We start from the raw sequence: 24492 nt of genomic DNA, 5'->3' as shown, positions 1-24492 counted from the left end.
GATTACAACTATGACCTAGAGCGGTAACACCGCCGATCGACTTAAACACTTTACAAACTAAGCACGCTCAAAATAGACTTCTGTAGAGTTGCACACAGTTGCACATCAGTTGCACATGAGTTGCACATCAGCAGTCAGTACTGCTGTACAGTACTGACTGCTGATGCGCTCTTAAAGTGGCAGCGCACAGTGAAGGCGCCGTGCAGGATTTCGTCACACTCTCCTCCCCCCAGAAACAGAGAGGATTCAGGCTTTGGCAGGTTCATGTTCCCACTACACAATATCAGGGACGTACTCATCATCGGAGTCCTCCAAGAAGAGTTCCTGCAGATGTTGCTTTTGCCTGCTCTTCTGCCGTAGGGTAGCAAGGCTTTAGGTCAACAACATGCACCGTCCTGACATCTTCCCAGTGTCTTCCAAACAGACCAGGTAGTTCACCGACCCCAACTGCTGCATCACACAGTAGGGACCTTTTCAATCTCGAAGCTAGCTTGGCAGTGAACTGCTTAGGCGCCTTTGACAGATGATTAGAATGGATCCAGACACAAGACTGGTTTGGGAAACACATGTCTCGTCCATGTTTGTCATAGTTTCTGAGCTGTCGTTGTGTTGGCTATGATTCTGCTGGCCTCCGCTCTGGCTAGTAAGAGCTGCAAAACCTGGACCTGTACAAATCAGCTGGGCTTGACAACCTGGACCCTCTATTTCTGAAACTATCCGCCGCCATTGTCGCAACCCCTATTACCAGCCTGTTCAACCTCTCTTTCATATCGTCTGAGATCCCCAAGGATTGGAAAGCTGCCGCAATCATCCCCCTCTTCAAAGGGGGAGACACCCTGGACCCAAACTGTTACAGACCTATATCCATCCTGCCCTGCCTATCTAAGGTCTTCCGATCGCTGCCTGCACCCGCATGCCCGACTAGCATCACCACCCTGGATGGTTCTGACCTTGAATATGTGGACATCTATAAGTACCTAGGTGTCTGGCTAGACTGTAAACTCTCCTTCCAGACTCATATCAAACATCTCCAAACGAAAATCAAATCAAGAGTTGGCTTTCTATTCCACAACAAAGCCTCCTTCACTCACGCTGCCAAACTTACCCTAGTAAAACTGACTATCCTACCGATCCTCGACTTCGGCGATGTCATCTACAAAATTGCTTCCAACACTCTACTCAGCAAACTGGATGCAGTTTATCACAGTGCCATCCGTTTTGTCACTAAAGCACCTTATACCACCCACCACTGCGACTTGTATGCTCTAGTCGGCTGGCCCTCGCTACATATTCGTCGCCAGACCCACTGGCTCCAGGTCATCTACAAGTCCATGCTAGGTAAAGCTCCGCCTTATCTCAGTTCACTGGTCACGATGGTAACACCCATCCGTAGCACGCGCTCCAGCAGGTGTATCTCACTGATCATCCCTAAAGCCAACACCTCATTTGGCCGCCTTTCGTTCCAGTACTCTGCTGCCTGTGACTGGAACGAATTGCAAAAATCGCTGAAGTTGGAGACTTTTACCTCCCTCACCAACTTCAAACATCTGCTATCTGAGCAGCTAACCGATCGCTGCAGCTGTACATAGTCTATCGGTAAATAGCCACCCATTTTCACCTACCTCATCCCCATACTGTTTTTATTTATGTACTTTTCTGCTCTTTTGCACACAAATATCTCTACCTGTACATGACCATCTGATCATTTATCACTCCAGTGTTAATCTACAAAATTGTAATTATTCGCCTACCTCCTCGTGCCTTTTGCACACAATGTATATAGACTCCCCTTTTTTTCTACTGTGTTATTGACTTGTTAATTGTTTACTCCATGTGTAACTCTGTGTTGTCTGTTCACACTGCTATGCTTTATCTTGGCCAGGTCGCAGTTGCAAATGAGAACTTGTTCTCAACTAGCCTACCTGGTTAAATATAGGTGAAATAAAAAAATAAAAAAATGGTGGTGTTGGACTGCATCAAACGCTGAGCAGTCAGGTGAAACGTTGGAACTTTGCAAGACTCTGTCCATCGGACCTTTAGTGGCCTTCCCAGGTAGAGTTCGGAGGGAGTGACCCCAGAAGACTCCTGGACCGCAGAGTTCAGTGTAAAGCGAAATTCAGGAAGATGCTGATCCCACCTTGTGTGCTGATCCCCCACAAATTAAGCAATCATCCCCTTCAGGTGTACCCTCTCGGTCAGGTAGGCCGTGGTCAGCTTGGCAACTACACCCAAATAGGTACAGAGCTCTTTGGAAATTCTGAGATGAACTGCGGACCTTGGTCAGAGAGAATTTGGTCTGGAGTCCTGTATCTGGTAAAGACCTCCCTTCACAGAATTAGAGCAATGGCAGCGGCAGTATATAGCCTCATTATTGTTATTTCATTGTGTAACTTTTTTTGCTTGTTGGTTAAGGGCTTGTAAGTAAGCATTTCACGGTAAGGTCTACAACTGTTGTATTCGGTGCATGTGACAAATACAATTTTATTTTATTTGACATTTGGGTTGACATTTTAGTTAAAGGGAGGTTGCGTGCAAGTTTGTTTATTGTTCTTTGAACTGTATTGATTTGGTGTGGTAATATTAACATTTGGCCGAGACGATTTTGGACATTTTAAGGCTTTTTTTGTATATGAACACAACCCTACACACCTATTAATTCCCCCCTCACTCCTCCACTGGGAGGTAATACAGAATATTGCAAATTATGACTGGGTTTATTCTTGTCAATTGTTGGCATTACTCTTTTATGGGGTATTATTGTTTTGGGTTACCGCTGTGCTGCGACGTGTTTTATATGGTTTGCCTTATCCTTTCTCTCCACTGGCTATCTGGAAAACAGGCTACCCTCTAGGCAGTCTCTTCTGATATGCGTGCATCTGGTAGTGGGTCTCTATCTATCCTACTATTTTCCTTTAGGCAGGGTTAATACCTGCCTGGAACCCAAATAAAAATAATTTTCTTTACCCTCTAACAATACTCCTATAACTTTATGTTCATATTCTTAACTTTTATTATTTCTTATTGTTGTTGCGTTGTTGAGAAGGAACCTGCAAGTAAGCATTTTATTGGATGGTGTTTACCATGTGTATCCTCTAAAAATGACTAAAAACACTTGAATCTTGAAATAAAACTTGAAACACACACGCTGCACACGCATACACTATGCAATCTCTCCTGGCCAGCTCGCTGAAACATGTAAAGTGGTATTTTCCACTCTTATCTGGCTGAGCTTAGCACAGCTGGGTGGAGGTCATTTGTCTGTCTGAAGGCAGGTCTATAAAAGCCTGGCACAGAGACACAGGCTCTGACTTTGAATTAACCACACACTGCAGGAGCAGATTGCTCCATGGTGCCTCCTGTCCTATCTGAAATAAGAGCCACAAACAACCGGCTGGCCTTTTCAAATTTGCAGCCTATTTATTTTCCCATATTCTGAACACACCTGTTCCCTGGAAATGTAATGTCCCCATGTATTGAACGATTGAGAACTAATCAAATGGCTTGTACTTCTCACACTAAAATGTGAGCTTGTAGACTTTATTTGCTGCTCCTCATATAACCTCTAATGCTTTACTATTTCTTATTGGTCTTTCTTCCGTGATCTCCGCTTTCCCAATGTAATGACCACCATACAGACACATACAGTACATATATTATCACCTAGCGCTAGCCATCAGAGTCCAAAGGCCCCCAGAGAGCTGTTGGTTTGCCATAATGGATCGCCTAAAGTTTCTGTGCCTTACTGCATTTTAACCCAGAGCCAACAGAGCATTGCTAGAGAGTAACTCAGCTCATCCATCACTAATATCAGTTGCCCATCTGGGTGACGCATGCTGACCATTTTGGAACACGTCATCCCAAGACACGACACATCATAGCTATGCAGTACCATAACTGCAGTCTGGGAGGAGAGGGACCTTGAGATGTTGTTATTTCTGTTGGAATGGAATAAGACCGTTTAGCAAATGTACAGTACATTGCGGTCTCTACTTTGCTATGATTCTCCCTCAATTCATATAGCCAAAGTATTTTCTCCTGTATGAGAACTACAATGAGAACAAGTTTGTTGACTGGTTGCAGAAATATTTTAGGTCATTGTGAACTCGCGACTAATTGTGACAAAAGTAGAAAAATGCCTTTCGATGTGGGTGTGTGCAATTACATTAACAAAATGTGTCTGCAATAATTGGGTTAGCTCTTCTCTAACAACATCCTCTCCGCCCCCGCTTTTGTTGTCTTTTAATTTCCTGGGCGCTTATGAAAACAGAACAACTAAACAAGGGAATGCTTCCTCCCACTCATGTTGATGATATAATGTTGTGGAAACTTTACAGTAGCAGGTGGCAGAACGACTTGAGCAATTCTCCTTCCTTCGATTGGAACAACAGCTCATTATAATCTTGGAATAATCAAAAGAAAACATAGCTCCGAACAGCAATGATTGGGGTTCACAGGATGGCAGAAAGGACACAAGATTAGTTAGATAACAAAGCAAGCACTCTATCATGTAGGAACTATCTTACTTTATGTGCAATCATTGAAAACATTACTATGTTGATTTAAATCACAGTTGGTACTCTCAACATTAGCATTTCCAAATGGACTCTCATAGCAGTAATATGCTGACTGCGCTAGCGGCAGGACTCATTCTCATTTTACAGTATAAATATCCACTTTTCACTATGTTCAGACCACATAATATGGCAACAATATTTGATTATACTAATCATGATATACTAGTCACGATATTTCACATTGTTCATCTGCATAATTGAAATCTAACATTAATTTCCATGAGACAAAGTCCACTATCCTATGGTGCCACTGGTGCCAATGACATCTATAGTGCTGCCTACTGGTCTGGTGTAGTCAGGCCCTCAGATCAGAAGGGAGGAGTTGGACCACAGAGGGAAGGAAAAGCAGTCAACTAGTGCTCAGCATATGTGGGAACTAATTCAAGACTGTTGGAAAAGCATTCCAGGTGAAGCTGGTTGAGAGAATGCCAAGAGTGTGCAAAGCTGTCATCAAGGGAAAGGGTGGCTACTTTGAAGAATATCAAATATCAAATATATTTACATTTGTTGAACACTTCTTTGGTTACTACATGATTCCATGTGTGTTATTTCATAGTGTTGATGTCTTCACTATTTTTCTACAATTTAGAAAATAGTAAAAATAAAGAAAAACCCTTGAATGAGTAGGTGTGTCCAAACTTTTCACTGGTACTGTACATATAAACAATGTACAATTTCAACATAAATAGTTTACTGATTTGTGTTCCAAAATAGCTTAGCATACAAGAAAGGAAAGAGAGAAAAAAGGATACTTATGGTCACTTATGACCGAGCATTAGTATCTAAAATACCAGTGGTAGATAGTGATCGTTTTATTTTTTTACACCATGTGTCCAAAGTTTCTGACTCCCAAATTACAAAAAAAGTTACGAATGTATGCTTGAGTTATTTGACCATGTCGCTGTGAACCCCTAGTAAATAAATTATGTATTTCCTCTTTGATTCGATTAATGAATAACAAAAATCTGTTGTCGTTTTTTGCATGTCTATGCCCAGACAACCTGTTTGTTGGATTGTGCTGACAGCTTCTGTGTGTGTGCGTGTGTGTGTGTGTGTGTGTGTGTGTGTGTGTGTGTGTGTGTGTGTGTGTGTGTGTGTGTGTGTGTGTGTGTGTGTGTGTGTGTGTGTGTGTGTGTGTGTGTGTGTGTGTGTGTGTGTGTGTGTGTGTGTGTGTGTTTTGTAGGAGAGGAGACTGCTGCAGAAGGACATACTGCAGCTCAACACCTATGTGGCTTTGTTCACATTCACACCCCAGGAAAGTGAAGACCTGGAGATGAGGTCAGTGGGATCCACACACACACACACTAACAAAAAACAGACTAATCAATGGTCAGACTAATTGCTTAGTTAAAAGTCTCTTATCTGCAGATCTCTTATCTCTTATCTCCAAAAGCTCCTAGCAGCTCACTGTCAGAACTGGATGGATGTTTGATTGGTCTCTAAAGGGCCTTGGCTTTGCCTGAACCTTTCCTGCATTCTCTTTGTAATCCCATTGTGTTAACAATTACCTATGCTCCTCTTGAATGACTAACATATACTGTGTTTACCTAGATAAGCAGGCAGGCGTCACTGAATGCATGCTCTAATCACTGCTCAATAGATATTTGTCAGAGTTCTTCTCTAATACAACATGTACAAACATTGTATTTTGTGTTACACATTATAATTTAATTGTCTGTGATTTGTGTGTGATCTTCCGTTTATACCTGCTCAGTTAAACGACCATAAAACCGTCTCCTAATCATACACTCTCAGAAAAAAAAGGTATAGAATTGTACGTGTACTTTTTCTCAATCGTGTACAAGCATTTTTTGGAACAATGTTGTTGACACAGAACTCTGTGGCCTTTTGCGAAACAGTACGTGTGTTTTCAAAATGTAGTTGCCTTCTCAAAACAAAAATACATCCATCAAAACAATATTACACCATAAAAATTGCAAAAAGATCAATCAAAAAGATTAACGCAACCGTACTTAGCTCTTGAGTCCAAGCAGACAAAACAAAAAGTTTGTTAAAAATACAGTGCCTTGCGAAAGTATTCGGCCCCCTTGAACTTTGCGACCTTTTGCCACATTTCAGGCTTCAAACATAAAGATATAAAACTGTATTTTTTTGTGAAGAATCAACAACAAGTGGGACACAATCATGAAGTGGAACGACATTTATTGGATATTTCAAACTTTTCTAACAAATCAAAAACTGAAAAATTGGGCATGCAAAATTATTCAGCCCCTTTACTTTCAGTGCAGCAAACTCTCTCCAGAAGTTCAGTGAGGATCTCTGAATGATCCAATGTTGACCTAAATGACTAATGATGATAAATACAATCCACCTGTGTGTAATCAAGTCTCCGTATAAATGCACCTGCACTGTGATAGTCTCAGAGGTCCGTTAAAAGCGCAGAGAGCATCATGAAGAACAAGGAACACACCAGGCAGGTCCGAGATACTGTTGTGAAGAAGTTTAAAGCCGGATTTGGATACAAAAAGATTTCCCAAGCTTTAAACATCCCAAGGAGCACTGTGCAAGTGATAATATTGAAATGGAAGGAGTATCAGACCACTGCAAATCTACCAAGACCTGGCCGTCCCTCTAAACTTTCAGCTCATACAAGGAGAAGACTGATCAGAGATGCAGCCAAGAGGCCCATGATCACTCTGGATGAACTGCAGAGATCTACAGCTGAGGTGGGAGACTCTGTCCATAGGACAACAATCAGTCGTATATTGCACAAATCTGGCCTTTATGGAAGAGTGGCAAGAAGAAAGCCATTTCTTAAAGATATCCATAAAAAGTGTCATTTAAAGTTTGCCACAAGCCACCTGGGAGACACACCAAACATGTGGAAGAAGGTGCTCTGGTCAGATGAAACCAAAATTGAACTTTTTGGCAACAATGCAAAACGTTATGTTTGGCATAAAAGCAACACAGCTCATCACCCTGAACACGCCATCCCCACTGTCAAACATGGTGGTGGCAGCATCATGGTTTGGGCCTGCTTTTCTTCAGCAGGGACAGGGAAGATGGTTAAAATTGATGGGAAGATGGATGGAGCCAAATACAGGACCATTCTGGAAGAAAACCTGATGGAGTCTGCAAAAGACCTGAGACTGGGACGGAGATTTGTCTTCCAACAAGACAATGATCCAAAACATAAAGCAAAATCTACAATGGAATGGTTCAAAAATAAACATATCCAGGTGTTAGAATGGCCAAGTCAAAGTCCAGACCTGAATCCAATCGAGAATCTGTGGGAAGAACTGAAAACTGCTGTTCACAAATGCTCTCCATCCAACCTCACTGAGCTCGAGCTGTTTTGCAAGGAGTAATGGGAAAAAATTTCAGTCTCTCGATGTGCAAAACTGATAGAGACATACCCCAAGCGACTTACAGCTGTAATCGCAGCAAAAGGGTGGCGCTACAAAGTATTAACTTAAGGGGGCTGAATCATTTTGCACGCCCAATTTTTCAGTTTTTGATTTGTTAAAAAAGTTTTAAATATTCAATAAATGTCGTTCCGCTTCATGATTGTGTCCCACTTGTTGTTGATTCTTCACAAAAAAATACAGTTTTATATCTTTATGTTTGAAGCCTGAAATGTGGCAAAAGGTCGCAAAGTTCAAGGGGGCCGAATACTTTCGCAAGGCACTGTACAAGTAGATACATTTTTTTTGAGGTCACTAAATCATGATGATCAAAATTGGAAGTACAACTATCCAAAGGTGCAGAATTATGGGCAATTACACTCCTTTTATGGATATTTCACCAAACTATTTCATACACATAAAATATTATTACAGATTTTTTTTTTAAGAAGCAAAAAGCACAATTTGTAAAGGATTCATTCTTCGGTATCATCACAATCCAAATCCATTTATTCAATAGATAGACTGGTTTGGTCATAGTTTTGTAGACTTTCCATTGGCACACAGAAACACAATCCACAATAGAAATAAGGAAGGGTGAATACAATGGAGGAACACAACTGGTATGAATGTATAGGCCTCAATCCACACCAAAGCAAAGATCTAAAATGAAAGGTCACAATGTTAAGAGACAATGACTTAGGAGTAACCCAAACTTACTTAGAAGTAACCCAACTTCATTCTCTGCATCTCCTGCATGTCTGCAATATTGTAAAAATTCATACAAATTAGACAGTCCATTGCCTACATACAGTATTTCCCTATATTGTACATGGTATGACACTGATGAGGTGACTTGTGCAGTAGTGTTTACCGATTGCCGGAAACAGTAAGAACAATTGCACACATTTCTTCTCTCTGTTGAAAACAATGTTAATATTCGGTGAACAAAACACTTAAAGCAGCAATCAGCTGTTGAAAAAAAGCAATCTCCCCACCCCTATGTCAGTAAAAAGCTGACCATCTATGATATCAAAATTATAGCCTCAAAACATGGTTAAAACTATGTGCTTACATTTACTTTGTTTACAAACATTGGAGTAAAACAAGCTTATATTTGGGGTTCTGATGTGCTTAGACAGTTGAACTAAGCTCATCAGACATTTATAAGTTATATTCTGCAAGAATCAGTGGGTACATATTATTAATTTCTAAGTCAAACAAAATGGATGTAGCAAGTGAAGATTGCCCCTTTAACAGTGCATTTTGTATTCACTGATGACATTTGAATTTAAAGTTGAGCAAAAAGTGGTCTAAGATATGCAAGTCAGGTACAAAGCCAGGAAAATTATCAGAAGTTCTGTAAATGTTTTTAAGCATTTGATCATTGCTATTCTGCTATAGATTCGTTTTAACACAGATCCAAAAAATTGCTTGTACGCAAATAAGAAAAACTGTAAAGCTGAGATCCGCGAAAGTTGAAACAGCGCCACTGGTCTCCCCAGGCACATTTGTTATTGTTTTTGTTGACTAAATGGAGGTGAGGTGCGTCCAAACGGAGGTGAGCAGTGTGGTAAAAAAAAAATGGAAGTACATATTCTTCTGTTCTATCAAGCGTGCTGTTGTTGTTTGCAGTAACTTCTTTGTTGTTGTAATATCACAAACAGACTTGGCAGTTTCAGCATTAACACTTGAAACCCGAGCTTCGAGCTAATGAACAGTTACTCTGAATGCAACATTCTAAAGGTGTATTTAATGCATATATGCTATCACAAAAATTCAAATTTGGTTGTGTTTATGAAGGTCTTTGGTAACATTAGATACAAAAAAATAGTTGAAATAACACAAGTTCAATTGCATTAGTTTACGTTACTGTAGGCTAAATTCTAAAACAAAAGAAAACTAATAGCAATATTTTTCTAGTGTTCAATAAATGTTATGCAGTAGCATCTTCTTTTTGTAACAACAACAAAATATATATACTGAACAAAAATATAAACACAACATGTAAAGTGTCGGTCCCATGTGCTGAAATAAAATAGCCCAGACATTTTCCACATCCCTGTTAGTGCTGGGGACAATAAAAGGCAGTTTTGTGCAGTTGTGTCACACAACACAAGGCCACAGATGTCTCAAGTTTTGAGGGAGCGTGCAATTGGCATGATGACTGCAGGAATGTCCAACAAAGCTGTTCCCAGAGAATTGTAATGGGTGCGTGCTGGTGGCAGGAAAGTCAGGCGCAGGAGAACGAACTTGGTACAAACGGAGTCGTTTAATAAGTGCTCACAAAACTCTGAAAACCAAAATATACAAAATAATAAAAGTGGGTACAAAACCCGTCGCACACCAGAACATAACTTGCACATAACGTACAATCAAACAATCACCGACAAGGACATGAGGGAAAACAGAGGGTTAAATACACAACATGTAATTGATGGGATTGGAACCAGGTGTGAAGGAAGACAAGACTAAACCAATGGAAAATTAATAATGGATCAGCGAGTTCTAGAAAGTCGGTGATGTCGACCGTCGAACACCGCCCAAACAAGGATAGCGACCGACTTCAAACCTCGCTTTTGTGAAAATGGCCCTTGAATATTTTGGTACACCTACTGGAGAGCTCTTCTTTGTCTACACCCATTCAGCATCGTTCACACCCTCTTAAGCTTTAGTTCCACCCATCTCTTTAACGATTCACATGAGAGGCCATGTACTAAACAACCAAAGATTTCAAGACTAAAGGCTGGTTTATACTACGAGTGTGTTTGTAAATTTAATCTGGAGTGCCAGAGTGTGCTCTGGTGGTTCGTAAATTCAGAGCTTTTTGCTCTCGGAGCGTTTAGAGCACACACTGGACGCTCTGGCCGAGAACTAGGGTTGATCTGCGCGTTCAAGCACACACGCTAACTGGCTAACGTTGGCTAGCTGGCTAGCTGGCTAGCTACTTCCAGACACAAATGAGAGAACAGCTCACTCTGACAATTATACTCTCCCTAGCAGAGCTGATTAGGCTGTTTTTATGTTATCCAGAGCTTTGGTGACTGCAACTGTGCTGCTGGCAACAATTTAATTAGGCTTTTTTCCCCAATGTTTATTGACACCTGCCATATTCAACGAGTGTTTGGCGTTCATAAATAGATAGCCAGAGCGAATTTACAAACTACTGTCTGTTGACAGTTGTCGCAGTGACATCATGAACATTCAATTGAAATAGTTACTTGCATAGTGGAGTCTTTTGTTTAGACATGTAGCTAGCAAGCTAAACAATGAACCATAATCCCAACTCCTACCGTTACTATCCTGCATGAAGCTGCAGGTAGCTAAGAAACCAGGTTCAATGTTAACTAGCTAACATTAGGCTATAACTAGCAATGCAAATGGCTCTGAGATACGAATAATATTACTACACTTATCATACACGTAACGTTAGCTAGTGAACCAGCCATCTTACATTATCTAGCTAGCTAACAGTACACTTTAAGCTGAAAGGAAAATGACTTATAAACGTGTAATATCTGAAAATGTAGCTAGCTAGACTATCTTACCCATATAAAGATTCATATGATATGATGAAAATTACAGGCCTCTCTCTTCTTTTTAAGTGGGAGAACTTGCACAATTGATGGCTGACTAAATACTTTTTTGCCCCACTGTAGATACTTTTGTACCTGTTTCCTCCAGCAACTTCACATGGTCCTTTGCTGTGGTTCTGGGATAGATTGGCACTTTTCGCATCAAATATGTTCATCTCTAGGAGACAGAACGTGTCTCCTTCCTGAGCGGTATGACAGCTGTGTGTTCCCATGGTGTTAATACTTGCGTACTATTGTTTGTACAGATGAACGTAGTACCGTCAGGCATTTGGAAATTGCTCCCAAGAATGAACAAGACTTGTGGAGGTCTACACATTTTTTTCTGAGGTCCTGGCTGATTTCTTTTGATTTTCCCATAATCTCAAGCAAATAGGCACTGAGTTTGAAGGTAGGCCTTGAAATACATCCACAGGTACACTTCCAATTGACTCAAATTATGTCAATTAGCCTATCAGAAGCTTCTGAAGCCATGACACCATTTTTTGGAATATGCCAAGCTGTTTAAAGGCACAGTCAACTTAGTGTATGTAATCTTCTAACCCACTGGAATTGTGATACAATGAATTATAAGTGTAATAATCTGTCTGTAAACAATTGTTGGAAAAATTACTTGTGTCGTGCACAAAGTAGATGTCCTAACCGCCAAGAAAAAACTATAGTTTGTTAACAAGACATTTGTGGAGTGGTTGAAAAATGAGTTTTATTGACTCTAACCTAAGTGTATGTAAACTTCCGACTTCAACTGTACGTCCTGGATGTCAGGAAACTTGGTCCTAATGATGTATTGCGCTGAATGCACCACCCTATGTAGCTCCTTAAGGTCAGATGCCAAGCAGTTGCCATACCAAATGCTCTCGATGGTGCAGCTGTATAATTTTTTGAGGATCTGGGGACCCCAGCCAAATGTTCAGTCTATTGAGGGGGAAAAGGTGTTGTTGTGCCCTCTTCACTACTGTCTTGGTGTGTTTGGACCATGATAGTTCGTTGGTGATGTGGACACCAAGGAACTTGAAACTCTCGACCCGCTCCACTACAGCCCCATCGATGTTAATAGGGGTCTGTACGGACCGCTTTTTCCTGTAGTCCACAATCAGCTCCTTTGTCTTGCTTACATTGTCATCACACCACACTGCCAGGTCTCTGACCTCCTCCCTATAGGCTGTCTCATTGTTGTCGGTGATCAGGCCTACCACTGTTGTGTCGTCAGCAAACTTAATGATGGTGTTGGAATCGTGTTTGGCCATGCAGTCGTGGGTGAACCGGGAGTACAGGAGGGGACTACACCCACCCCTGAGGGGCCCCAGTGTTGAGGATCAGCGTGGCAGATGTGTTGTTGCCTACCCTTACCACCTGGGGGTGGCCCGTCAGGAAGTTCAAGATTCAGTTTCAGAGGGATGTGTTTTGTCCCAGGGCCCCTAGCTTAGTGACGAGCTTTGTGGGCACTATGATGTTGAACGCTGAGCTGTAGTCAATGAACAGCATTCTCACATAGTTGTTCCTTTTGTCCAGGCAGGAAGGGGCAGTGTGGAGTGTGATTCAGATTGCGTCGTCTGTGGATCTATTGGAGCGGTATGCAAATTGGAGTGGGTCTAGGGTTTCCGGGATGATGGTGTTGATGTGAGCCATGACCAGCCTTTCAAAGCACTTCATGGCTACAGACGTGAGTGCTACGGATTGGTAGTCATTTAAGCAGGTTACCTTAGTGTTCTTGGGAAAAGGCACTTTTGATGTGAGATTACTCTGAAGGTACATTATGTGTATTTATATTTTTGTGCCCCAAGGAACAATACTGTTCCCTAACTGTACCCTTTTTTTCACGGAGTGTAAACCAAATATTAACTGAAAAAAGATTATAAAGATATAATTTGACCCGATGACAATATGATGGTTATGAGACAATGTCTCTGTGTCTCTGTCTCTAAAACCTTTTGTAAACTGACAATTGTCTGGACTACCATAACGTAAACCTTTTTTTAATGTACTTTTTGATTCGCTGTTACGAAATAAGGGTTTCTCTCTCAACAGCCCTTGGCCCTAGTATCCATTTTACTACATCATTCCCTCAGTAATCCTGATAGTCTTCTCTTTGACGCTCCAATATGAGATCCCCAGAAAGATTTCAATCATCCCACACTTAATTTGAAATGTATTGACACTAGAGGTTGACCGATTAATCAGAATGGCCGATTAATTAGGGCCGATTTAATGTTTTCATAACAATCGGGAATCGGTATTTTGGGCACCGATTTGCCGATTTTGTTTTTATACCTTTATTTAACTAGGCAAGTGAGTTAAGAACACATTCTTATTTTCAATGATGGCCTAGGAACAGTGGGTTAACTGCCTCGTTCAGGGACAGAACGACACATTTTCACCTTGTCAGCTCGGGGGATCGAATCTTGCAACCTTACAGTTAACTAGTCCAACGCTATAACCACCTGCCTCTCTCTGTTTGCACTCCACAAGGAGCCTGTTATGCGAATGCAGTAAGCCAAGGTAAGTTGCTAGCTAGCATTAAACTTATCTTATAAAAAACAATCAATCATAATCACTAGTTAACTACACATGGTTGATGATATTACTAGTTTATCTAGCATGTCCTGCGTTGCATATAATCTGACTGAGCATACAAGCATCTAAGTATCTGACTGAGCGGTGGTAGGCAGAAGCAGGCACGTAAACATTCATTCAAACAGCACTTTCGTGCGTTTTGCCAGCAGCTCTTCATTGTGTGTCAAGCATTGCGCTGTTTATGACTTCAAGCCTATCAACTCCCGAGATGAGGCTGGTGTAACCGAAGTGAAATGGCTAGCTAGTTAGCGCATGCTAATAGCGTTTCAAACGTCACTCACTCTGAGCCTTCTAGTAGTTGTTCCCCTTGCTCTGCATGGGTAACTATGCTTCGATGGTGGCTGTTGTCATTGTGTTGCTGGTTCGAGCCCAGGGAGGAGAGGGACGGAAGCTATACTGTTACACTGTATAGTAGACCCTATGTAAAATATTGAATTGCATCAACTTGTGCCTTGTGTTAAATGAAAGACGCTGAGAATCTAAAATGAGCTTTCCCCATTTCTCATCCTCAACGATGAGACCAAGGTCATCATGCCACTTCATGCAAGCTTTCCAAGGTTCATCGTTCCCCAACAGAGCTTGAAGACCAGAGTACATGTAGGAAATGAAACATTTTACCCCTTTCTTCTCCAGCCACAGTTGATCAGTTATAGGTTTACTCATGGGCTGAATCCTACCTCCCTGCTGAGCGGCAATGTAATGCCTAACCTGTAGGTACACAGCCTTTAACTGAGATGGCCAGTAATACAACTGGAAGTCAGGTAGAGTAAGTCCTCCTTCTGAGTACGGTTTGCATAAAGTTGTGAGTTTCACTCTGGGGGGTTTCCCTTTCCACAGAAATGAAGAAACCTTCCTATTAAGTTGTTTGAAAAAAGCTTTGGGATTAGGAAAGGGCAAGGTTTGAAAAAGGTACACAAATTTTGGTAATATATTCATCTTTACACAATTGACCCGCCCAATAAGAGAAATTGGTAAATCCCGCCATCTATCCAATTCTTCCCCTTTTTTGAGAAGTGAAGTATAGTTCAGTTGATATGTCTTAATAATTTCAGAAGGAATTTGCAATCCAAGTTTTGTCATTTTCTGTGGTTTCCAAGGAAACGGCTGGTCTAAGATTGGGTTCTGCATAGTTGCCCTGTTAAAAGGCATAATTATACTCTTCGATAGGTTTATTTTATATCCTGAAAAGGTCCCATATTCTTTCAGGATGTCAACTAATGCTCGGAGTGAAATTTCTGGTTTAGAGAGGTAAGGCAAAATGTCATCGGTATATAGCGAGACCAGATGTTCACGCCCACCTATACGAACACCATGGATGGATGGATGAGATATGAAAGCTTCTGCCAGTGGCTCTATAGCCAAAGAAAAAAAGGAGAGGACTAGCGGGACAACTCTGTCTTGTGCCACGTGATAGAGAGAACTGTGAGAAAATGTTTCCATTAGTCAGGATCTGAGCTACTGGACATTTGTACAGTATTCTAATCAGACCAACATACTTAGGTTCAATATTCATCCTCTGGAAAACTTCAAACAGGTAGTTCCATTCTATGCGGTCAAAAGCTTTTTCCACATCTAATGAAGCCGCCGCTACAGATTCTTGGTCATTCTCTACATAATGCATAACATTAAATAACCGTCTGATATTATCAGGAGATGAGCGGTTTCTTACAAAGCTTGATTGGTCCATATCAGCTAAGTCCAGAAGAACCTTGTCCAGTCTAAGATCTATGAGTTTCGCAAGAATCTTATATGAAGTGTTCAATAAAGATATTGGTCTATACAACCCACAAAGCAGAGGATCTTTCCCAGGTTTTAACAAAACTGTGATCAGTGCCTGTTCAAGTGTGTCTGGGAGCTTTTCTTTCTCCATGGCATAATTAAACATACTGCAGAGGCTCAATTAGTTTGGGTAAAAAGGATTGATAGAATTCAATAGGGAAACCGTCTAAAATTAATTAATTTGTATCATGTTCAAACTAAACAGTCCTGTTTAGGGTAAGAAAATTCCTATAAATTTCCCCAAATTCCGATGTTTTCCCAAAATCCTGGCAGGAGGATTCACGGATTTTCTGCTTATTCCCTCATAATTCCAGGAATCTTTTAACCAGGATATATGGACAATTTATGTGAAAAGCAACCCTAGTCATAATTCAATAGACAGCATGTTTAAAAGAGGCATATGACTTCAGGAAGCAACAAGTGGTAATTGAAACAACATTATTTCATGCTTGTCTTTCTTATTGTCAGATGAGATGTCATTTAGAGCACCAGAGCTCTATTCTCTTTGAGTAACTCAGAGAGCATTTCCAGCACCAGTCCTCTAATTAGACCACAAGAGAGGAATGACAGGCAGGAAACAACTACACTGACTGTTGTTTCTCATTGGTTGAAAAATATTTGTCAAGGCTTTACATAGGATTTGAATGGATAACAATGAGGACACCTAAGGAAGAAAAAACAATAGGTGAAAACTGAGGTATCGTTTGTATGGCCATTGACAACTGACAATAATGGAGTGTCATTGAACAGTGTGAGGAGGCAGCAGAGGCTGTTTTCACTGACTTCAGCTACCCTGTAGGGAACAGCAGTAGCATGTGTCTGAATCACCATATTCTGTACTCCAGAATATCCAACAGTCCTTTGTCCTCCAATATTTATACTGACATAACAATATGTTTTAGATTATACACTGAGAATTCCAAACATTAGGAACAGCTTCCTAATATTGAGTTGCACCCTCCCCTATATTTTGCCCTCAGAACAGCCTCAATTCATCAGGGCATGGACTCTACATGGTGTCAAAAGTGTTCCACAGGGATGCTGGCCCATGTTAACTCCAATGCTTCCCACAGTTGTATCAAGTTGGCTGGATATCCTTTGGGTGCTGGACCATTCTTCATACACATGGAAAACTGTTGAGCATGAAAAACCCAGCAGCGTTGCAATTCTTGGCACAAACCGGTGCTCCTGGCACCTACTACCATACCCTGTTCAAAGGCACTTACACTCTCTGAGTGGCACACATACACAATCCATGTCTCAATTGTCTCAAGGCTTAAAAATCCTTCTTTAACCTGTCTGCTCCCCTTCATCGACACTGATTGAATTGGATTTAAGAAGTGACATAAATAAGGGATCATAGCTTTCACCTGGTCAGTCTGTCATGGAAAGAGCAGGTGTCCTTAAATGTTTTGTACATTCAATATATGTATGTGGCTGTTCCTGTGACATTGATTTTTAATACGCAATTTATTTCCAAATTAGACCCGGAGACAGAATCGTACTGGCCGACGACTCCAATGATGATTGGTGGAAGGTATGTATGAAAGTGTGTCACTTTTGGAAGACACAGTGTTTAAATGAAGTGCTTTGTAACAACAGAACACTGGTGGCAACTGAGCTGCCGACCAACACGAAGGAGACAAAACCTTAACTTTGCTGTAGTATTGAAACATATCATCCCGAAATGTTTTGAAACATTACATGGTGTGTTGTAACACCCCTTAATCAAGTGTCGTGCAACACCTTGACAGGGACGGTTAAAAACACTTTTTGTTGTATTTAGTGCAGAATTAGATGCCTTCTCCTTTGGTGTCTTTCCCTCTCTCTATAGCTTCTAAACACTATAATGGTGTTTCAAATCCTGCCTAATGCAGAATGACAGTATTATTACAGTATTTTTATGTTTAACATTGATTTATGAATCGGATCATTTGCCAGTTTAACCCATTATGGTAGGCATTGTTGAGCACAGTACTCAATCTACCAGCAATAACTACAGGTTTAACAGCAGACATTGCAGGATGCTGTATTTGTCTCTACAATTAAAAGTTGGAAATGTGGGAATGGGTCATCTCATCTTTGAATGTAATTTTTCCTGACTGTTTTAATATCTGTTCATCATGACCAATTACACCTCATAGCACAACAAGCTGATTAATACTAATATAGAAGTATACTTTTCTTTCTTCAAACATGCATACAACATTGTGTATAAGAATCATAAAGTCAAAACATTTGGAATGACTCACAATCCTCTAAAAACAGATCCATGTGGCAAGATAGGAAGAGCAAGGAGATTAAATCCAGACTTACAATGAGTTCAATCACGCAATTTTGTATATCTTTGGTAATCCTCATAAAATATACTTACATTTTGAGCAACATATTAAGTGGGATTTATTCAGAATTTCTTTGGTAAAATGAAATGAACAAATCATAGAAATGACTGGCATTGATTTTTATGAAGGCTTAAATTCAATCAGGTCAAGCGTTAACCGGCGATGGCAGACACCCGCATAGCGGATGTTTTGGCGGTGTCGAAGGTGGAGCTGCGTTGGACCCGTCAAATCAGTGAGCAGCTGCTCTTGTGATCATTGCCATTGCTCAGTTGTGCACCGGGGCCTCCCAAAACTCTTTCTTTTCTGGTTGGAGACAGTTTGCGCTGTTCTGTGAAGGGAGTAGAAAACAGCGTTGTACAAGATCTTCAGTTTCTTGGCAATTTCTCGCATGGAATAGCCTTCATTTCTCAGAACAAGGATAGACTGACGAGTTTCAGAAGAAAGTTCTTTGTTTCTGGCCCTTTTGAGCCTGTAATCCAACCCACAAATGCTGATGCCCCAGATACTCAACTAGTCTAAAGAAGGCCAATTGTATTGCTTCTTTAACCAGGACAACAGTTTTCAGCTGTGCTAGCATAATTGCAAAAGGGTTTTCTAATGATCAATTAGCCTTTTAAAATGATCAACTTGGATTAGCTAACACAACGTGCCATTGGAACACAGGAGTGATGATTGCTGATAATGCTGATAATGGGCCTATGTTCCATAAAAAATCTGCCGTTTCCAGTACAATAGTCATTTACAACAATAACAATGTCTATACTGTATTTCTGATCAATTGGATGTTATTTTAATGGGCAAAAAAATTGCTTTTCTTTCAAAAACAAGGACATTTCTACGTGACCCCAAACTTTTGAACGGTAGTGTATATTTTTTTAAACACTTTCTGTGTATCAAAGCACTTACATTGGGTTTACCCCTCCAAACACCAGATCTTAGGTTAGGTGCACTACTTTTCATGGTTTCATTACACAATCATGGTGTTTTGAGTCCTATTTTTACAGTGCACCTAGTACTTAAAAGTAAACCACTACACCGCACAAGTCTGCTGCCATGATAGTATAAGTAGTTGCTGTCATGGTGTATAACATTTCATCTGGATGATGGTTCCAGGGCCTAATCGAGGACAGGATTGGTTTCTTCCCAGCAGCCTTTGCTCACCAGGTGAAGGCCGGGGACAGAGTGTTCAGGTGTCACCGGACATTCATCGGCTGCAAGGAGCAAGGCCAGATCACCCTGAAGGAGGGACAGGTACGTGATCCCACTCTTATATAAAAATACAATATGGCAAACTACTTTGCAACAAAAAAGGACCCACTTATGCCCATTTGAAATGATACACAAGCAAACATGATTGTTAGTCCCTTAATTGTTTCCATGTACTACTTTATTTGGCGCAGTTCATGATCAAGCCCCAGCTAAAAGTGGGCATCGGACATAGTTCCTCCTCCCACCAAATCTCATAGGCAAATGGGAATCCTGAGCACTCAGTCCACAGATTCACTCCCAGAACATTCACTTCAAAGGATTGACCTGAGCTGGCCAATTGGGAGTCACCCGTCTCTCAGCAGTTTCCATGGCATTACCATTTTGGCATGGCAAATGGCTTTGCTGTCTCAAATCCTTTTCCCACAATGCTTTGCAGGGGCATTTTGGGATTCAGAGGAGAGTTCAGGCTAGTAACGCCAAATGGAGATGCATTCATTCCAAACACTTTGAAGATGAGTCAGTGACCTCCTAGCTCTGCCTCGATCCCCAATGAGTAGCAACATCTGCTCTCTCCAGTCACATAGCCATTCACACTACCTCTCTGCAGCTGTATTGAAGACTATCAGGCCAATTACAGTCAGGTGTCATTGTTATGTGGTGGGGGAAATTATATATTTATTACAGTGGTCCTAAAGCTACTTTGCCCCTTAGGGTCAATGTGCATTGTTTATTGAATGTGTTCAAATGTATTTTGCTTGTACACGAGAGCAACCAAATCACGAGAGTATTCGTCTCTGTTTCACCAGATTTGTGTAAGCGGTGAGGATGAACACAGCGGCTTCATCCGAGTGGCCAGTGGAAAGAAGAGAGGCTACGTGCCCTGTGATGTCCTGGAGAACATCTGAGAGAGAGAGAGAGAGAGAGAGAGAGAGATGACGAGAGGAAGAGAAGGAGAGAGTGGAGGGAGGAGAGGCACAGTCGCACACTCCATTGGTGTACAGGGATGGCTCTGACAGTAGTTTTGATCAGCTGCCAACCTCCCTGGCGCGAAGAGAACGATTGTAATTACAAAATGGCCATCTGAGACTATGGAGGAAGCCCTCTGTTGAGCTAGGACTCTAAACTCCAAAATGTTGCTGTTGGCATTAAGGGAATGGCTTTGTCAGAAGTCAAAGCCAACCTTCCCCATTTCCTTTAAGTCTGAATGGGAACATGTTGAGACGGATCAAATAACCTGAATTTCTGGTCACAATGACCCCACTCTCTTTCCTTGTATCACTGAATTTGGTTTGATTTGGATTTTTGGTTTGATTTTGTTCGATTTAAAGAACTGCCGTACATCGTTTGTTCTTTGTGTGACTTCCCATTGGAGAATACAGCTGACACATCATGCATGAATTTACTGAATTCATGCTTGCTTTTTTAGCGTCAGCTGCAGTATGTTTCAATTACCTGTTTATCCTATGCCCAAATGTTCAAACACTTGTTCTCTATATCAAATAGTTGCCTATAGGCCTAGATAATAATTTACATTACTTTGATGAAAGCGGTTGAGGTTACAAACAGCATAAATCCCTTTTTCTTCTATGCTTGTACAATGGCTCCACTGAGCCTTGATAGGCTCTAGCTCACAATTAAAAGCACATTCTCCTGAGACAGAGTTATTTTATCAGACCCTCTGACACAAAGAATTCAATGGTTTTGTCACTGGAGAGGAACAACAAAAAGAATCGGACGAAGCAGAAATGTGTCGATTCTGAGGGGAGTGTTATTCAAAGGAGTCAGAGGAATTCCTTTTTCTTTCAAAGAAGTGCTGTAGTCTTTTGCACAAATCTAGCTAGTGATGTATCTAGTCTAGCTGCTTACCCATCGAAAAACAAACAGAGCTTTGCATAAAAAAATCTGACTAATGAAAACACCTTTCTAAAAACCTGTCAAAGAGATTCTTTGAATATTTGAAAACAACGAATACCTAATTTGCTAGTTGAAGTCTGATGATAATGTTCTCTTCAGGTAGCTTGTCATGATATATAGTTTCTTGTTTTTATTTGTAAAGGATAATGGATTTGATAAAGAGAGAATGGGAATTTACTATAGTAAGTGGGCAACCTTTCACAAGTGGTTAGATACATTGTATTTGAATGTATGTCATCAAATCTGCATACCTGTTATTTCAAGGGATTTGATCACAATCAATTTCAGTGAAACTCAAGTTAATTGGAGTATAGGACATCTAGAGTATAGAAATGATGCAGTATCTTCAGAGCATGAGCTCTGGCTTTGGCTTTGATTTACATTCATGTATGCCTACTCCAATTGCACTAAACGGTCACTCAGATATGGCTATAGCCTTATTCCAATGTAAACTTTCTAGCAAATGCTGAAGAACATTTTATGTCAGATCAAGACATGCTTGTTGAGATGTAACTTAAATCTATTTATCCCTTTTAATGTCAACGTTATCACAGTCTGGGGCTATTCCCTTTTCTTCGCTGAGATGTTCTTTTAAGATTTCTTGTTCATCCACATGCATATTTGTTTTCTGTTTTAAAATATCGTTATAAATGAACTGTTAAAGGAAAGGTATCTTAGTAAATCTGTCTCTAAACTAATCTAATCTGTACTGAAACATGGCTTTATTGGATGTCAAAGGCCACTGTATTGTATGCACAGAATCAAACATCTATTTCTGATCAATTTATTATCAGCATTTTGTGAAAGTATTCACATAATATATAAAGCACATTGACCTTAACTCGGTCTCGAAAGCTTTCTCTTCGAACACTCAATGCAGTGTTAGAAAGGTGTTCTTAATGTTTGGTATACTCGGTGAGGTGAAAATTCTCTGTGACAAAGAGGCTGCTATCCCCCTCATCTCCTTATCGAGCACCATACAGATTTTCCACATGAGAAACAAGACAGTATATCCAATGGTATGTAAAAGGTAGAGCATAAATATTACCAGAAAAGATCAACGTGATGCCCATATTCTTCTGGTTTCTTATGAGGGAATTGGAATCCCTTTATTTCCCTTTGAAATCTCTGGTAATGCAATAATTGACATTTTCATTAGCTCACACATTGGAACTGTTAACTACATGCAATATGGCAATGGAGATTGATCACACATTTTATGCAGAAGAGCACCATCTACAGACAGCATAGTGAACATTGTGTTCTCATGATTATACATAGCATCAATAAGCAATATGGTCACCAAGTCACTGACTCATACAGTTTTTCATTCCTCTTTATACATCTGTCACAAATTATTCATAAAAGTCCCACACAGATAGCCGGGCCTCCAATTTTTGCACCCACACGTGAATTAGCTTATGCTAATTGGCTCATCATTTGCTCAACTGGACCACTTAAATTATCTTCGCCCCATCAAGCTGTTATGATTTGTATGCTAATGAAAACCGCTGTATTGTGGCTCCCACACATAATGCAGCAGGATTCTATAAGTATTTTCATAATGTCTATCACAGCATCCCAGGGACTGTAGGGCTCCTGAGTGGCGCAGTGGTCTAAGGCACTGTATCTCAGTGCTTGAAGCGGCCAATCCTGGTTCAAATCCAGGCTTTATCACATCCAGCCGTGATTGGGAGTCCCATAGGGCGGCACGCAATTGGCCCAGCATTGTCCAGGTTTGGCCGGGGTAGGCTGTCATGGTAAATAAGAATTTGTTCTTGACTAACCTAGTTAAAATACCAAAAAAAATGCTATTTGTATTTATTATGGATCCCCATTAGCTGATGCCAAGGCAGCAGCTACTCTTCCTGTCACGTATAATGAATAGGAGACAGGCACAAAAATAGTTTTTAAAATTTCTCTACCCAAAATAGCGTACGTCATGAACATGACGGGGACGAAACCCAAACCAAACACGTGTGTGTGTGTGTGTGTGTGTGTGTATATATATATAAAACACAGGGCTATAACCCAAACAAAGAGCGAGGTGTACCTCTAATAAATACAAGGGACGAGGCCCCTCTAATAACAAGTGCCCACTAACATGCAAGCCGATACAACAGAGGACTCTACTCTACTACCACATATCTATAACACAAAATCCATGTGTATACAGTGCGTATGTTACCGTGAATTTGAATGCATGTGTTCATGTTGCTTCACAGTCCCCGTTGTTCCATAAGGTGTATTTTTATCTGTTTTTTAAATCTAATTTTACTGCTGGCATTATTTACTTGATATGAAATAGTTCCATGTACTGTAGTCATGTCTCTATGTAGTACTGTGCGCCTCACATAGTCTGTTTTGGACTTGGGGACTGTGAAGAGACCTCTGATGGCATGTCTTGTGGGGTATGCATGGGTGTCCGAGTTGTGTGGCAGTAATTCCAAAAAATAACTGTGACAGTCAATCTGAAGAATGTTACTTCAGGGTGAAGTGGTATTAACTCTTTTCTGACACTTTCCAATCCGGTGCACACGTTAGGAAACCACTCTGCTCATGTTCGGTCCCCTCGACCTTGACTGCAGCAGAGGATAAACCATGAGGTCCATTATTAGGAGATGGTTTAACTGCACCTCTCAGGTTCAGTTGCCCCATTAGGCAGCTGTTCAGAAGTGTGGTGGCTGTGACTGCTGGATTATTATTTTGTCAGGAGGCAGAAACCGTTCTAAAGACGTGCCCTTGTCTTGCTACCCCTGTTCTCTGTCTTTGTCATGACATCCTACATTGGTGTTGGCCTGACATGAGCCTGTATTGCACTGGCAACATTTAGCATTTAGAGTGTTGCAGCATGAACAAAAGTGCTACCCAGCTTGGTGAATCCAACGGGTGTTTATTTGACATATATCACACAATGTACACTTTGTCGCACAAGGGTGTGGGTGGGTGTGAGTCGGTGGGTGTGTGTGTGTGTGTGCTTGCGCACGTGCGTGCGTGTCGTGGGAAAGAAAGAGGTGCTAAAAAAAAAATGTGTCTAGCTCTAAGCCATAATAGACAGGCTGTGGTAGTAGTTTGTCACGTGGCTCGTTTTGGAAGGCAACATTCAAACGAAAAAAGGAAGCCACTGACAGAAAAACAAAAG

General features: G+C 40.9%; 1 protein-coding gene across 1 annotated transcript in view; it reads left to right on the top strand.

Annotated features, from left to right (window-relative positions):
• The window catches only part of LOC109903860 (SH3 and cysteine-rich domain-containing protein), an 86549-nt gene extending 64358 nt beyond the window's left edge, over positions 1-22191 (top strand). The window contains exons 8-11 of the mRNA XM_020500858.2: positions 5758-5852; positions 17371-17422; positions 19341-19478; positions 20243-22191. Of these exons, the coding sequence (XP_020356447.1) occupies positions 5758-5852; positions 17371-17422; positions 19341-19478; positions 20243-20341 (384 nt within the window). The 3' untranslated portion in view covers positions 20342-22191. The remainder of the gene's footprint in view (positions 1-5757; positions 5853-17370; positions 17423-19340; positions 19479-20242) is intronic.
• The last annotated feature ends 2301 nt before the right edge of the window (positions 22192-24492 follow it).

This window comes from Oncorhynchus kisutch, linkage group LG14 (assembly GCF_002021735.2).
Source record: "Oncorhynchus kisutch isolate 150728-3 linkage group LG14, Okis_V2, whole genome shotgun sequence".
Taxonomy (NCBI): domain Eukaryota; kingdom Metazoa; phylum Chordata; class Actinopteri; order Salmoniformes; family Salmonidae; genus Oncorhynchus; species Oncorhynchus kisutch.
The sequence above is the reverse complement of the archived record's forward strand: the minus strand, read 5'-3'. Positions and strand labels throughout refer to the sequence as shown.